Source organism: Mastacembelus armatus, chromosome 5 (genome assembly GCF_900324485.2).
Source record: "Mastacembelus armatus chromosome 5, fMasArm1.2, whole genome shotgun sequence".
Classification (NCBI taxonomy): Eukaryota; Metazoa; Chordata; class Actinopteri; order Synbranchiformes; family Mastacembelidae; genus Mastacembelus; species Mastacembelus armatus.
The window spans coordinates 28,209,946-28,224,015 of record NC_046637.1 but is presented as its reverse complement, the minus strand read 5'-3'; the positions used below and the strand labels follow the sequence as shown (position 1 = coordinate 28,224,015).

Below are 14,070 nucleotides of genomic sequence, written 5' to 3'. Positions count from 1 at the left end.
GAAACTCCTTTTATGGGGGCTCACGAAACTGAAATTGAAATGTGAAAATGAAATTGAAAATGAAACTGAACAAAATTTGAAATAAAATAGAAACTACTGTAGTGGTTTCATTTTAAACTGAAACTACTACAATTTGAAATTAAATTGAAACTACTATAATTTGAAATAAATCATTTTTAGGTACTGCCAATTACATTTAAATATTTCAATGTTTCATTTCTAATATTTATGAACACATAATATTTATGTGTTGACATGAATTAATGATGAATCATCCGTACGTGTTGATACAACTGAACAAAAAACAAAACTGAAAATCTGGTAAACTATGAGAATTTATTTTCCTTTTGTATAGGCAGGGAAATGCTTTGAAAACCTGACTGCTACTGTTCATTACAAGTCAAACTAAATTCAGTCCCTGCTGTTACCTTTCTTTTGTCATCTTCAGTATCTCAACAAAGTTGCTTATTAAATGCACACAAATACCAGTCTTTGTATATTCCCAACAATCGCTGCACTTCAACTGCAGGAAAAAGCCCAAATTACAAATTTACATCTACATCACTGCTGATCTGCACGTTTAAATGTGCAAACTCTTTCAAGCACCGTAATGAGTCACTGTGATCTTTGAAACTGTCTGACTGGAAGAATAACGACATTTATTAAAACCGTCGTCATGCTGAAGGAATCGATTGTATCAGAGGAGGAGGACGATGCACCAAACCAGACAGAATCCTCAGTCCATTTCAACTGTAGCTGGGAGCCCAATTTCAATATCCCTCGACTCCGAGTTCTGCAGCTCTCTGCGAATCTCTGCAGAGATCTGTGGGTGTGTTTGTATCTTCAGCAGCTCCAGCAGTGCTGCCTTCTGTTCAGAGGCCAGGTCAGCCTTGTAGCGCTGAGCCAGAGTTAATAAACTCTGATGCCACAGCACAGGAAGCACACGCTTTTCATTGCGGAAGGATAGGAAGTGAGCCACCAAGGCATCTAGGACACGGAAAGGCAGGGCATATTTCTTGTCAAGCAAGAGCCGCAGGAAAATGCTATTGGCGCCATTATATTCCATCTCTGCCAACTTCAGCATTGCAGCACTGAAAGACAAGAAAAATTGTGCTTTATACAGTTTTCTGTGTTATGCAACTATGACTTTTTAGTTTCCAGCACAATATAAAAGGATAACTGTCAGAATCCTAAATGTAATGGTAAGATGCTGATGTCGGTCTTCTGGTGTGTCTATGAAAGGAAAGCTTACCTAGAGTGGAGCACAGGGATTGAACACTTTGTGAGTATGCTCCCGATGATGATGGCTTCTCTGAGAGTACATGTGCCAGATTCACACAGAGGAATCAGTATACCTTTGAGACAGAGAGGAGGGAATCACGAAACAAAATATTAAACCTATGTAGTACAGAGCTACATACTACTGTATTAACAGTTTATTAGTTTTCTCATTTACACTGGATGTGTTATGCAGTACATTGGATTTGTGAGCAACACTGCCACTTAGTGGTGATGTCTCACATAGGAGGGTTTCCAAATATAGGTCACCAAATGTTTGGGGTAAATGTTACCATCAAACAGGGAAACACAGGATTGACAGAATGAAATTAAAAAAGAATCACTGGCTAGAATGACTTCTGGATACATTAAGAATGATCTGACCCAGTTATATCTGAAGTGTGTTAATTACTGTGCTTCCACAGCCAAATGTGTTATTTACCCTGTGGACACTGGCTAATCCTCCGTCAGTGTCCTCAGAATAAAATATCTAAATTTAGTGCAAAAATTAAAAATGTGACACGTCCCAGAAAGCTTGAATTTTCATCTTCTGACAAATCCTTTCATTCAGTCACTTTCCACACTTTTTATTTCCAAGGGTCACATGTGACTGGAGCTTAGCCCAGCACCCACTGGGTATTTAATGAAACAATGACTAGTAATACCTAACAGACCGTTACTGTTCACAGGCCCATGAGGCATATGAGGAATTAAATTCAAGAGAACGGCTTAACTGGTGTTTGATTTTGAACAATACTCAGGATGGCAAAGGCACATACGAGTTATGGCTGCTCCTGGTTTTCAGGAACAATTTTACACTAATCAGAAGTTCCTCTTACTCTTACATATGTAATATTTTTTATTACACAGATGTGTATACATATATGTGTATGTATGTATGTTTTTTGTTATGTGCCTTGAGATTATTGTATTGTGATTTGGAGCAATACAAACAGAATTGAATTATATGAGAGTACATGAGCCAAACAACTGAATTAAACTGGGAAATAATTTATACTGGGAATCAGTCAAATGACTCCCAGAAATGTGAAATGGCTCCTTGTGGTGCAGCGCCCACTAAGAATAATTAACCCACTAAGGAACTTTTAGCTGCTTTCAGATCAATGTTAATGAAGAATTTATTAGCACATAATTACAATTTGTTCCCTGACTGTATTAAAAACAGGGTACAGACCAAAAACTCAATGTGAGTATATCAAAGTTAAGGCCAGCATGTGTACAACTAGCCATTTCCTCCTAACTCCAGTCTTAATCTCAATTTTCTAAACTAACTCTTTAGAAAGAAGATAAACATCCTTTAAAATGCTTGGCTTTCTGTGTCACCTTTAAACCATGCTCCTGGTTTGAACAGGGCCTTCTTCAAGGCACTGTAAAGATGAAAGTTGAGTCGCTTGTACTCTGCAATATCGTCTCGTACTCTGGGCAGCAGCACTAAGTTGTAAAACCTCTGGGCCATTCGTTCTTTCAGATTGGAGGAGAAGATTCTACGATGAAAGCAAAAAGAGAAAAAAATGACTTTGTTTTACTACAATATTTGTGGTACATTTTTAATCCAGTGTAAAGTAAGACTCACCTTGTGGCTTGGTACATGGCAGCTGCAGTCCAGGTCTCAGGCTCAGTCAAGTACAGGACCTGCTCCCAGTTTGCCAGTGCTGGGATTATTTTAAAAGCCTTTGGCAATTTACCACTGCGATATTTTGACAGAACCTGAAGCAAAAGAACAGAAATGACAACTACAGTTTCACTCCTCTCCACATTTACACTCAGGAACTAAAACACCTGCCTCATAACTGTTTAGGCAGCTATTATGAGAGCGCTTCGAGAAATGGGCAGAAGGTTTGTTGGGTTTGTGAACCATAAATCCACCTACAAACACCATATTATATCATAAAAAAATAATTACAGTCTAAATCACATTAACCTAAATTTGTCTCAGTTTGATTTAAATATGTTCAGTGTGTTCATACTATCTGGTGCAGGTAGAGCTTCACATTTCAAAACAACTCACCTTATTGACACCTCTGTACACTTCTATTATCCTCGGGTCCAACTGAGGCATCGGACGACCTGACACCTCTGACATGACTGTTCCTACCTCGGTCTGCTTCTCTGTGATCTTCTCCATGATAATATCAGCTAAGGTCCGTCTACAGGAACCACCGAGGGAGAACACAGCTAAGTATTAGAAACTGAGCTCATAGTTTTAATCATTTAAGTTGAATCACCACAGAGAAGGGTCTTACCTCATGGGAGGGTTCTTATTCATGAACATCTCAATGGCCTTCTCATCGTCAGGGTCAATGACAACCTCAGCGTCACAATGAATGTCGTCGTCACCGGCGCCTGCTTCTCCCAGTGCTGGCCAATCCTCATCGGAGTCTGCATCCTGGTCAGCAGAGCCTAAATTTTTATTACAAGACAAATATGATCAATTAGATAATTACACATTGCTGCTTAGGACACTGCCTTCATTAGTGATGTTCTGTAAGGGAGACTTAAAATACACTCAACACGTACGCTCTGATGTATTTGTGTGGTGCCATTAGTATTTTATTCAATTACATTATTAAAAAGACTAATTTCCTTCAATACAACATGTACAGTGGATTACTGTCAATTAACAGCACATATTCAAAGCTGACGTTTTCCCTCCAATTAAGGAGGTTAGGGGAAGCGTCCAGCGGATCCCTGTGACGCTAAATAGGAATAAGTGGGTTTAGATAAGGGCTGGATGGTCATGACACACATGAATAGACCTGGATCATAATTAACGTTATTATATACATTATAGACATTTAAACTGCATATGTCTCATGGACAAATGAAGTCACCTATTAACAAACTAATGTGTGGCTGTATGGCCGCTTTAAGCGCACACACACAGACCTCTAATGATGATGATGATAATAATTGATGATAATTCCTAATAAGTCACACACATCAGAGTTTTTAGTGCAGGTGAAACTTGTAATTACCGAGAACAGTGACCGGTGTCGTCTTCTTCTCTGGTGCCAGGCCATATTCGGTTTGAAGCTCCTCTTGTTGAATCCGGGCCTGCTGTAAGATCTTCCGTGACAGCCTTTCGTCCACGTATTTATCTTCGTGTTCTGCCCGACTGTCTCTGCTCTTCACCCGGCCTCGGGGTCGCACCGTGTCGGCCTGCAGGATCTGGTCAGCCAGTGCCGCCGCCGCTCCTCCTCCTCCGCCGCCGCCGCCTCGGGACTTTTTCACTTTCGGCATCACTGCTCGTCCCAGAAGACGCAGCTTCCACGTTGAGGAGATAAAGTCTCAAATGAAAAAGTAGTTTCTGTAAACAGGCACTTGCTCAACACGTGCGGAGGGCCATCACGCAGGAAGTGACGCATTTTGTGTTACGTAGCGTCATCACGTCAACGTAGCGAAAACGCAGCTAAATATTTGATGTTGGCTTTAATTTCAGGGTTTATAGCTAAAGGTTCAGCAACAACGACCGTCAGTTTTGTATCTTGGCTGTTTAAAATCGGAAATACGCTGATTTAACTTTACCGGAAGTGTCATATTTTTCACCCGGAAGTATTCACCCCGAAGCTCAAACTGCAGCTGGAGGCAAAGCATCAATGGGGGTCACTTGGTAAGACGATCGTGTTGTGTTTTTTTAGCTATATTAAAAAAAGTAAACAAGCTTCTTTCTAAATGAACATATAGGATCATCATGGGCTTTAGCCAAACCGCCATATGTGTCTTTAAGCTCTGTCCCGTCCACACTGTGCTCGCTGAACCAGACAGCAGCTCTGATCTCTGATCACCTGAGTCAAAAACCAGATGTTGCAGATGTTTCCTGACGTAACGCGGCGTTTTGCTGTGCTGCAGCGTGTGCCAGGTGCCCGTGGCGGAGGGGAAGAGCGTGCAGCAGACAGTGGACATCCTGCACAAGAAACTGGAGCAGCTGGGAGCCGTGAAGCAGGGCAGCTTCTGTGTAGACTGTGAGACGTACCATGCCACAGGAAATGTCAGCGGTAATATTGAAGTCATATTATTAAATAAGACAAAATGACAATATTCCCTGTTTCTTAATAGCTGAGTTTTATTTTGCTATAAATTCAATATGCTCAAGACAACGAGTAGAACGAAACTAGCAAAGACTTTGGTGCTTTGGGAAATTGGAATGAGCAGATTTAACAATTTAAATCATTTAATAATAACATTTTAAAGTATTTTATACATTAATGAGTAACTGGTGATCAAAAATAATTCACTGAATGATTGATAATAAAAAAATAATAATTGCTCAGTAAAGCACAGTGGTTTAGTGGTTAACACTGTTGCCTCACAGCAAGAAGGTTCCTGGTTTGAAACCCATCAGGGGCCTGTCTGTGTGGAGTCTGCATGTTCTCCCTGTGCTTGTGTGGGTTTTCTCCAGGTCCTCTGGTTTCCTCCCACAGTCCAAAAACATGTATGTCAGGTTGATTGGTGACTCTAAATTGCCCATAGGAGTGAGTGTGAGTGTGTGAGGTTGTTTGTCTCTATGTGGCCCTGTGATGGACTGGGGACCTGTCCAGGGTGGACCCCTGCCTTTCACCCAGAGAGAGCTGGGATAGGCTCCAGCTGATCCCTGGGACCCTGGTTAGGACTAAGGGGGTCTAGATGATGGATGGATGGAATTGCTCGATAACAATAGAGTAAATTAGCATCCACTCAACATGGATCTTCACTCAGTGATGTTGTTGTGGTAACAAGTGTTTGTGGTGAGTCCACTGCTGTAGACTACACTTCCCATGTGCCACTGACTAAATCGGTGCTTCACTGCTGCTTGTGTCAGAGTTTGATATGTTTATGAATTTAAAACATTATGTTGGAACCCAAAATGAACTTACAAAGTGGAAATGACTGTAATGTACTTAAATACACTGGACACTGGAGAAAATAAACTCCTGCCTGTCTGTTACAGGTCAGCCGTCTAAGCTCTTATATGTAATGCACAACTCTGAGACCCCGTTGAGCTGCATGGCTCTGTTTGAAGGCGGGCCCTGCCTAGTAGCTGATCCAAATTTTGACGTCCTCATGGTGAAGTTAAAAAGCCACTTCCAGAATGCCAAGGCCCACAAGGTGGAGTGTCGTGGTTCAAGATATCGCTACTGTGACTTCTTGATAAAAGTTGGTACTGTAACAATGAGCTCCAGTGCCAGGGGGATATCAGTAGAGGTATGTGCACCTAGTTTTATTAATGAAAGCAGAGATTTTACTCTTTCACTACGTTAACTCTTGGTGTCCCTCCTCAGGTGGAGTACTGCCCCTGTGTGGTTCCCGGGGACTGCTGGAACCTCATGAAGGAGTTCATGCAGTCCTTTCTTGGAGCCAGCGTCCCCGAGTTGCCGTCTGTGTTTGCTGCCAAACCCGAAGGACTCTTTGCCCCAGCTGACTGCATTGACACCATGACTCAGTACCTGGAGCTGTTCAACAAACTTCGTAAACTGCAAATTCAAGGAACTAATGTGCGTTGACTTGGAATGAAAACATCTATTTTTTTTTATCTATGATGTTGCTTTAATTCTGGTCCTATGGTTTTTTTTTGTTTTTTTTTTTTTTTTTTGGTAAAACGTGGGTTTTTACTTTCCTTCCTGAAGCCTCACCATTGCATTACACCCTCCAATTGAATAAAGGCATCTTGCATTAAAGAGAGCTGAAGGAAGTGGCTGCAGTCTTTGTTTATGATACTGGACTTAACCTACACGTATTTCAAATATCTTCTTTTGGTGTTAAAATCTTCTCACGACATGTTACAGAGCAGGTTCTCTTGGCTCGTCTTATTAGATGTTTGGTGTCCAAAGTGTTTCTTAGTGATTATTAGGAACATTAAGAGCTTCCCTTGATAAAGACACAGAGACATGACCTGAGGATCAGACCTCTGATCCATTTAATGTTTTCATTAATTCAATTCCTGGGTAACGAGGTATTTAAAGTCATTGTTCTGAATGTCTTTACATTTTTAGTTTTGTAGTCAACATCAAATTGTAGGGAGCCAAGACACCCTGAGAACTTTGCATGTCCACTGCAGCTGCTGGATTAACCTTTGGCCCCAGTTTGACCCTGTAACAAGTGAATCCAAGTATCTGCAGTAACAGAGTCCACAGGTCCACATGGTCCTTTCCACATGGTGTCCCCCAGCTCCAACACCAGAGTCGCCCAATGCTGTGCGTAAAAGCCGCATCGGACCAGGTTGCTGCAGACCAGATGAGACATGGTGGACTCGGTGTGGACACCGGGGTCGGCGGCCCAGGGGTAGTCGTCCTCCTCGCTCCGGTCATTGTTCCATGTGGCCTCGGTGAGGGGGCGGACGGACGGTCGGTCCACCCTGCTGCCTGTTGTTCCGCCGCTCCGCCAATGAGAGCCCGGCTGGCGCTGAGTCCCGGTCCAATGAGAGCGGCGGGTCTGGGCTCGGATCGAGAGTTGGGTTGTTCAATGTGCGAGGACAACAAGCAGCACCGAGTGTACCGGATGGATGGATGCTGGCGACGGTAACGTTACCGAGCTTTTCCCTTATCAGGTGTTACCGAGGAGCAGGACTGAGGCCCGGTGTTAGTGACGCCGCACTAACCGGTCTCGGTGGCGGATGTCACCGGGGAGTTTGTAGACGGTTAACGGCGCAGGTCGCTAGCGAGCTAAAGCCGCGTCGGTAGTTCACGTTAGCGACCGACAACACCCGGTAGGTTAACTTCGATTGTCCGCTAGCGGCGTGCTAAGGCTAGCTACCGGGGCGGGCAGCGGCTGCAGCCCGGACACGCGTCCGCGTTTTGCAGCGGATTATCGGCGACGCTCGGGCGAAGGCGCCGCAGCCCCGAGCGGCTAGCTCCGTTAGCTAACTCATGTTAGCCCCGGACCGACAAAGTTGGTCCCGGAAAGAGTGGCCCCCCATCGGCTCTTTGTTCTGGCTCCGCACGGGCATGTGGAGCAGCTTAGCATGGCGCCAGGAACCGGGCAGCCCGAGCCAGACTGCGGGTCTGAAGCTCGGACTGATGCAGCCGGAGGTCCAAACATGTGCCAGTACCAAGATCCGACAACAATAATAACAGTTAAGAATAACAGTCAGTAACAACAGTCAACAACAATAATAGTTAATAATAATAGTCATCAATAAAAACAGTTAACAATAACAGTCAACAATAATAATAACAGTCAACAATAATAAGAGTTGACAATAACAGTCAACAACAATAATAGTTAATAATAACAGTCAACAATAATAATAACAGTCAGCAACAATAACAGTCAATAATAACAACAGTCAACAACAATAATAGTTAATAATAGTCATCAATAAAAACAGTTAACAATAATAATAACAGTCAACAACAATAACAGTCAATAATAATAACAGTCTCTCAGGTTCATGCTGTAGCAGTTTTTGTTCAGTAAAATGTGAGTCACGGATCTTTTGGACTTTTACCTTTTCATTTTAAAAGTGTGTGTTTCCTGGAGGCTTCCCAGGTGCTTGGTAACCTTGAAATGTAGGAACATGTTCCTCGGTAAATGCTCGACTTGTTATTTAATGAAACAACTGTTGGTAAAAGTGAGAGCAGTTCCTGTCGAAGCTTCGACTCTCAGTTTGTTTTCATTGCTGTTTTGCAGAACGTTCCCGTTGGTGCTGCTGGTGACAGACGACATGATCTGATCGAGCTGAATGTTGCTGCTGACCTTTCTGCAGATGTTGTGATGTATTGTTCCAAACGCGATCACGGAAACAACAGTCACAGTAGGTTTTGTGTTTGTTTGGGACGTTGTTGGCATGTTTTTTATTTTGAACGTTGTAGACCGATGGTGTGTCTGCAGCAATAAGAGCAGAATGTATTTGTCAGTCTTTAATCTTCTCCAATCTCCTCCTTTGTAACTCAGACTTCAGAATGAGTCGCTGCTTGGTTACAGGACGTGTGTCCTGTCACTGAGGCCACATGTGTATTTGGCGAGATGGATCGTTGTAAGCACGTGGGACGCCTTCGTCTGGGCCACGACCATTCCATCCTAAATCCTCAAAAATGGCATTGCGTGGACTGCAGCACCACCGATTCAGTGTGGGCCTGCCTCAAATGCTCCCACGTGGCCTGCGGACGCTTCATGGAGGAGCACTCACTCAAACACTTTCAGGAGTCTCACCACCCACTGGCTATGGAGGTGCGGGAGCTTGATGTCTTTTGCTTTGCCTGTGGGGACTATGTACTCAACGATAACGCAGAGGGAGACCTCAAACTCCTCAGAGGGGCGCTCTCTACCGTGCGGAGCCCAGGTAGACGCTCGTTACGCTCCTCGACCGGGGGCGAGTGCACCCCCTGGGTCGGGGAAGGCGGGCCACAGCCTGCCATGCAGCTGGCCTTACGATACAGGAGGAAAGCGCTCCTGGGGAAAATGCTTCGAATGTGGATCAGCAAACATCAGGAGCTACAGAATCAACGCAAGGAAAAGCTTGAGGAAGCTAGAAGACAAAAGAAAGAGGTAAAAAGGAGACTCTTGGAAGAGCTTGGCAATGTACCTCCCAGAAAGAGTGCTAGGCTTCTTACTCAGGCGCCACGTTCAACCATCACACTCATTCCTCGCAAGTTTCGCGACCCTCCAGAACGCCTACCTCCTCCTCCCAAGAAGCCTTCCCCTCTAACCCTGTCCCGTAAGGCTCCTCCGAATGGCAGAGCTGCTAAACCGAGGAGATACTACTCCACGCATGCGGTAACACGACGGAGGCTCGCTCCGGGTGTCACTGGTCTGCGCAACTTGGGGAACACGTGCTACATGAACTCAATATTGCAAGTGCTGAGCCACCTGCAGAAATTCAGGGAGTGTTTTCTCACTTTGGACCTGTGTGAGACTGAGGAGCTGCTGGCCAAAACCAATCACTCCCAGGGGGTGAAGGGGGTGACAGGAGGCGTAGTCAGCAGTGGTAACACAGCGCTGTCAGGATGCCCTCTCGGACGCATGGGGAAGGCAGGCTGTTGGAATTTGCCGGTGGGCAAAAAAGAAAGTGCCCCCCCTTCTCCGCCGTCTGCCGAGTTGGTCCAGCCCAAAGAACCTCGCTGCTCCACCCGCCAGCAGATGTCTCTGTGCCATGAGTTGCATACACTTTTCAGGGTTATGTGGTCAGGCCGGTGGTCTTTGGTGTCCCCCTTTGCCATGCTGCACTCCGTGTGGAACCTCATCCCAGCTTTCCGTGGGTATGACCAGCAGGACGCCCAGGAGTTCCTGTGTGAACTGCTGGACAAGGTGCAGCAGGAGCTGGACACAGAGGGGTCCAAACGTAGAATAGTTATTCCCATCACTAAGAGGAAACTATCCAAGCAGGTGCTAAAGGTTCTTAACACCATCTTTCATGGGCAGCTACTCAGTCAGGTGAGACTGTCGACACATCAGACATGATTTATATATAGTTTTAAAGTGGCCAGAATGATCAGACTGTTGTGTTGTTGTGTTTCAGAAAACATGGGTCTAATTAGCACTGCACAGCCACAGGATTGTGATTGTGTATAAACTAGACTGATTTCCTGGCACTTCTGCATTAGGATGTTTTCTGTTCAGTTTCATTCAGAAATGATGTTGTGACTTTCTAAAAATCTCATTGTTTTGTCCTTGGAGACCTACTTCACTTCTAAAATGAAGACTCGTCTCAACAGACATCGCAGCAGCTTAGCAGTTTTGTGCTCACCTGTTTTTCTTCTCTTCTTGCTGCGTGTTTTTTTCCAGGTGACGTGTTTGTCCTGTAAGCACAAGTCTAACACAGTTGAGCCATTCTGGGATTTGTCTTTGGAGTTTCCTGAGAGATATCACAGCAATGACAAAGGCTCAGCCTCCACAGCTTACCAGCGCAGCTGCACCCTCACTGAGATGTTGTCCAAGTTTACAGAAATGGAGGCTCTTGAAGGCAACATCTATGCCTGCAACCACTGCAACAGTTAGTACCACGGTTTCTAAACTGAAGACAGCAGATAATAAGAGACTCAGACTCAGACTCAGAGGCTTTGAGGCCACTATTCCTCTCCCGTTATCTCTTCAACCAGTGACTGAGCAGGGGATGAGGACAGTCACTCATTGGTGATGTGAGGGGTGTTAGCCGACAGTGTGTTTGACGAGGCAGTGACTTGAAAACTAGGAAGCTTTTATGAAATACATGCATCATGTTTAACTGTTTGAAAAGTCTAATATGTCGTAACAAATTGTAACTTTGGGGCTGAAATGAAAACCTCACAGCAGAAATGTGCATATTTTGATTAGCTCACCATCATATTATTTCATGTTTTGTCAGAAAGAAGACGGAAATCATCCCACAAACCCTTAGTTTTGTCAGAGGCATGTAAGCAGCTTCTGATCTACCGCTTACCTCAGGTTCTACGGCTGCACCTCAAACGCTTCAGGCAAGTGCCTCTGATTTTGTTGTGTTTACTTCTGAATTAATAATTTAAACATTTCCAGTGGTTTAAGAAGACCAGTGCTGGTATTTCTCATTTGCTCTAGCCCATATTGAAATGCTTTCAAACAGCAGGATTTATTTTCCTTGTGATACTAACGAGTCTCTGTTGTATTGCAGATGGTCGGGGCGGAACCACAGGGAGAAAATTGGCGTCCATGTGGCCTTTGACCAGGTTCTGAACATCAAACCATACTGCTGCACAGGCTCAGGTCACTCTGTCCACAGAGGAGGCTACACCTACGATCTGTCTGCTGTAGTTATGCATCATGGTAAAGGCTTCGGCTCAGGGCACTATACCGCATACTGCTACAATACAGAAGGAGGTGAGGAAGAAGCTGGACTCGTCAACACGTGACGTCCCTGTGTTCCTTTGCATTTTTAACCTAGTTTATCTTTTAATCCGCAGGTTTCTGGGTCCACTGTAATGACTCTGAGATGAAGGTTTGCAGTGTGGAGGAAGTGTGCAACACTCAGGCCTATATTCTCTTCTATACCCAGAGGTCTGCCTAGGCACCTCTCGCTGTGATGTCGACCTGTACGTGACAACTTAGGGCTGCATTTATGAAAATGTTCTCTGATGTTTTCCCAGATGTCATTAAACGGTCACTTTAAGATGATTTGCTAAAAAAAAAAAACAAAAAAAAAAGAGGATAGCAATGAGGGCAGTAGAGCAACTGCTATCATGAGTCAAAGTGAAAACTTTAGCTGCATAATCCAGATGAGAAAAATGAAAATCAGACTATACATACTGTAATTCAGTAATTACAATTGGTGGATTTGTATTAGAATTCTCTCAGCAATCAAAAACCTTTTCATAAATGATGCCACAGGTTTATCAGCCTGTGGGACCAGCATATTGGTTTATGGCCTGAAGACTGTGGGGGCAGGTCCGACTCTGTCCTGCTGAACACCAAGTTGTGTGTCCGTGTTTTTAAAAAACAATCAGGCTCGTGTCTGAGTCTGGAAACAACCAGGCACTCTCTGAAACAGCATTTTACATTCAAAGGCAACGCGGATTCTGGAGTAATGTTGCTAACGTGTGTTTTATATGTAACTGTACATTTGTTCTATAAAAGGTACATCTTTCAGCATCATCGTTCCACTTGAATGAAAGGAGTCTAGTGATAGAAAAGACAAAACTCCAGACTCTGTGTTGCCTTCTGTTCAGATTTTTTAATTATTGTAAAATGTCCGTTTTGGAAACTTTTAATACTCATCCTTGTGTCATTTGTATTTTATCATGTCCTCTCCTCAATTGTACTGCTGTGACTGGATACTGTGTCTTAGGCTCGAGGCCACGGTGTGCGCTCTCAGTGAACAGGAATAGTTTTTGTTTTAGTTTATTTTTGTAGTCATTCTATGTTTCCATGAAAAGAAGCAAAAAGTATGAGTTTTAGACACTTGATTGATTATGAATAATGGAAAGCTGCACTTTAGAAGAGGGGCTATTACTGTTGGTCTAATCTTTGTGATTGTTCATGTTCTAGCTCCTTTACATGGCAGCTCCCTCTGTGGTTAAACGGTTAGACCAGTCTGAGCCCGGGTCAGAGACTCTGCACCTGTTTTACCTGCAGGAGTCTGAAAATGAGCGGAGGGGCAGACTGCGATACTGAAGAATGTGTTTTTGGGAGAATTGGGGTACCCATTTTGAGTAAGAAAGCAATATTATACATCTTGCATCTTGACAGGAAATTAAGATAAAATCAGGAATTCTGCTTGTTATACAACATTTTTTTCTACTCTGCTGTTTCTATCAAAGTCTTTAAAATTTGCTAGTTAATCAAGAAAACCTCTTGTGTTTGATACGAGTCAGATGCAAATTACATTTGTGAACTTTATGTAAAAGTTGGAACAATCTAATGACGATGAATGTCTTACTTTTTAGTGGTCAGGTGTGGCCATGCCACTGGCTCTGATCCCCTTGAGTTCTGTCCTGTACTCTAAGAATACCTGTCATAAATGTAATGGTCATATGGGTTTTGCCTGGCAGTAATTATTAAAAAGACAAAACAAATTTTTTTGTTTTTTTGTCTTTTTTCTCTCTATAGCTTCTCTAAAGCACGAAGATGGAGGAGGGTTCATATACTTTTGTATGTAGCCTCATTCATTTAGCCTGCACCATACATGTTAAGATATAAATATATATATATATGTATGTTCAGTGTTTCCAAATCAAGCCCAGAAACCTGTGCTGCCAATCATCTCTTCACAAATGAATAGCATGGCTGCAACAGATACAGTGAAGTAGGATTGAGTTAATCCACTGGCTTAGCAGATGGACCTGCAGCTGCTCTGAAGCCTCCGGTTATTTCTGCTGCTCTAGTGTTTTCTTAAAGATTTGAAATGTG

At 43.6% G+C, this 14,070-nt stretch overlaps 3 protein-coding genes across 3 annotated transcripts; 2 read left to right on the top strand and 1 right to left on the bottom strand.

The window, feature by feature from the left end:
* Positions 1 to 317: 317 nt before the first annotated feature.
* Positions 318 to 4,679, bottom strand: bysl (bystin-like). The gene is made up of 7 exons (XM_026306503.2): positions 4,275 to 4,679; positions 3,543 to 3,699; positions 3,308 to 3,446; positions 2,873 to 3,006; positions 2,623 to 2,783; positions 1,253 to 1,355; positions 318 to 1,091 (listed from the first exon to the last, which is right to left on the bottom strand). The coding sequence occupies exons 1-7, from the start codon at positions 4,537 to 4,539 to the stop codon at positions 737 to 739; spliced, it is 1,314 nt and encodes a 437-aa protein (XP_026162288.1). The 5' UTR covers positions 4,540 to 4,679; the 3' UTR covers positions 318 to 736.
* A 128-nt stretch (positions 4,680 to 4,807) lies between these two features.
* med20 (mediator complex subunit 20) lies at positions 4,808 to 6,953 on the top strand. Its single transcript, XM_026306532.2, has 4 exons — positions 4,808 to 4,909; positions 5,149 to 5,294; positions 6,227 to 6,480; positions 6,558 to 6,953. Exons 1-4 carry the CDS (start codon positions 4,896 to 4,898, stop codon positions 6,777 to 6,779), a joined length of 636 nt encoding a protein of 211 aa, XP_026162317.1. The 5' UTR covers positions 4,808 to 4,895; the 3' UTR covers positions 6,780 to 6,953.
* Positions 6,954 to 7,542: 589 nt separating this feature from the next.
* Positions 7,543 to 13,740, top strand: usp49 (ubiquitin specific peptidase 49). The gene is made up of 7 exons (XM_026306493.2): positions 7,543 to 7,793; positions 8,905 to 9,028; positions 9,169 to 10,647; positions 10,999 to 11,206; positions 11,558 to 11,666; positions 11,840 to 12,045; positions 12,129 to 13,740. Exons 3-7 carry the CDS (start codon positions 9,241 to 9,243, stop codon positions 12,230 to 12,232), a joined length of 2,034 nt encoding a protein of 677 aa, XP_026162278.1. The 5' UTR covers positions 7,543 to 7,793; positions 8,905 to 9,028; positions 9,169 to 9,240; the 3' UTR covers positions 12,233 to 13,740.
* Positions 13,741 to 14,070: the final 330 nt, after the last annotated feature.

Coding starts and splice junctions, on each gene's coding strand:
- bysl (XM_026306503.2), bottom strand. CDS start 4,539: ATGCCGAAAGTGAAAAAGTCCCGAGGCGGCGGCGGCGGAGGAGGAGGA. Junction 1,356..2,622: donor ACCAGGAGCATGGTTTAAAG/GTGACACAGAAA, acceptor TCTGTCTCAAAG/GTATACTGATTCCTCTGTGT. Junction 1,092..1,252: donor ATCCCTGTGCTCCACTCTAG/GTAAGCTTTCCT, acceptor CTTGTCTTTCAG/TGCTGCAATGCTGAAGTTGG.
- med20 (XM_026306532.2), top strand. Junction 5,295..6,226: donor TGCCACAGGAAATGTCAGCG/GTAATATTGAAG, acceptor TGTCTGTTACAG/GTCAGCCGTCTAAGCTCTTA. Junction 6,481..6,557: donor CCAGGGGGATATCAGTAGAG/GTATGTGCACCT, acceptor GTCCCTCCTCAG/GTGGAGTACTGCCCCTGTGT.
- usp49 (XM_026306493.2), top strand. CDS start 9,241: ATGGATCGTTGTAAGCACGTGGGACGCCTTCGTCTGGGCCACGACCAT. Junction 11,207..11,557: donor TGCCTGCAACCACTGCAACA/GTTAGTACCACG, acceptor ATGTTTTGTCAG/AAAGAAGACGGAAATCATCC. Junction 12,046..12,128: donor CTGCTACAATACAGAAGGAG/GTGAGGAAGAAG, acceptor TTTAATCCGCAG/GTTTCTGGGTCCACTGTAAT.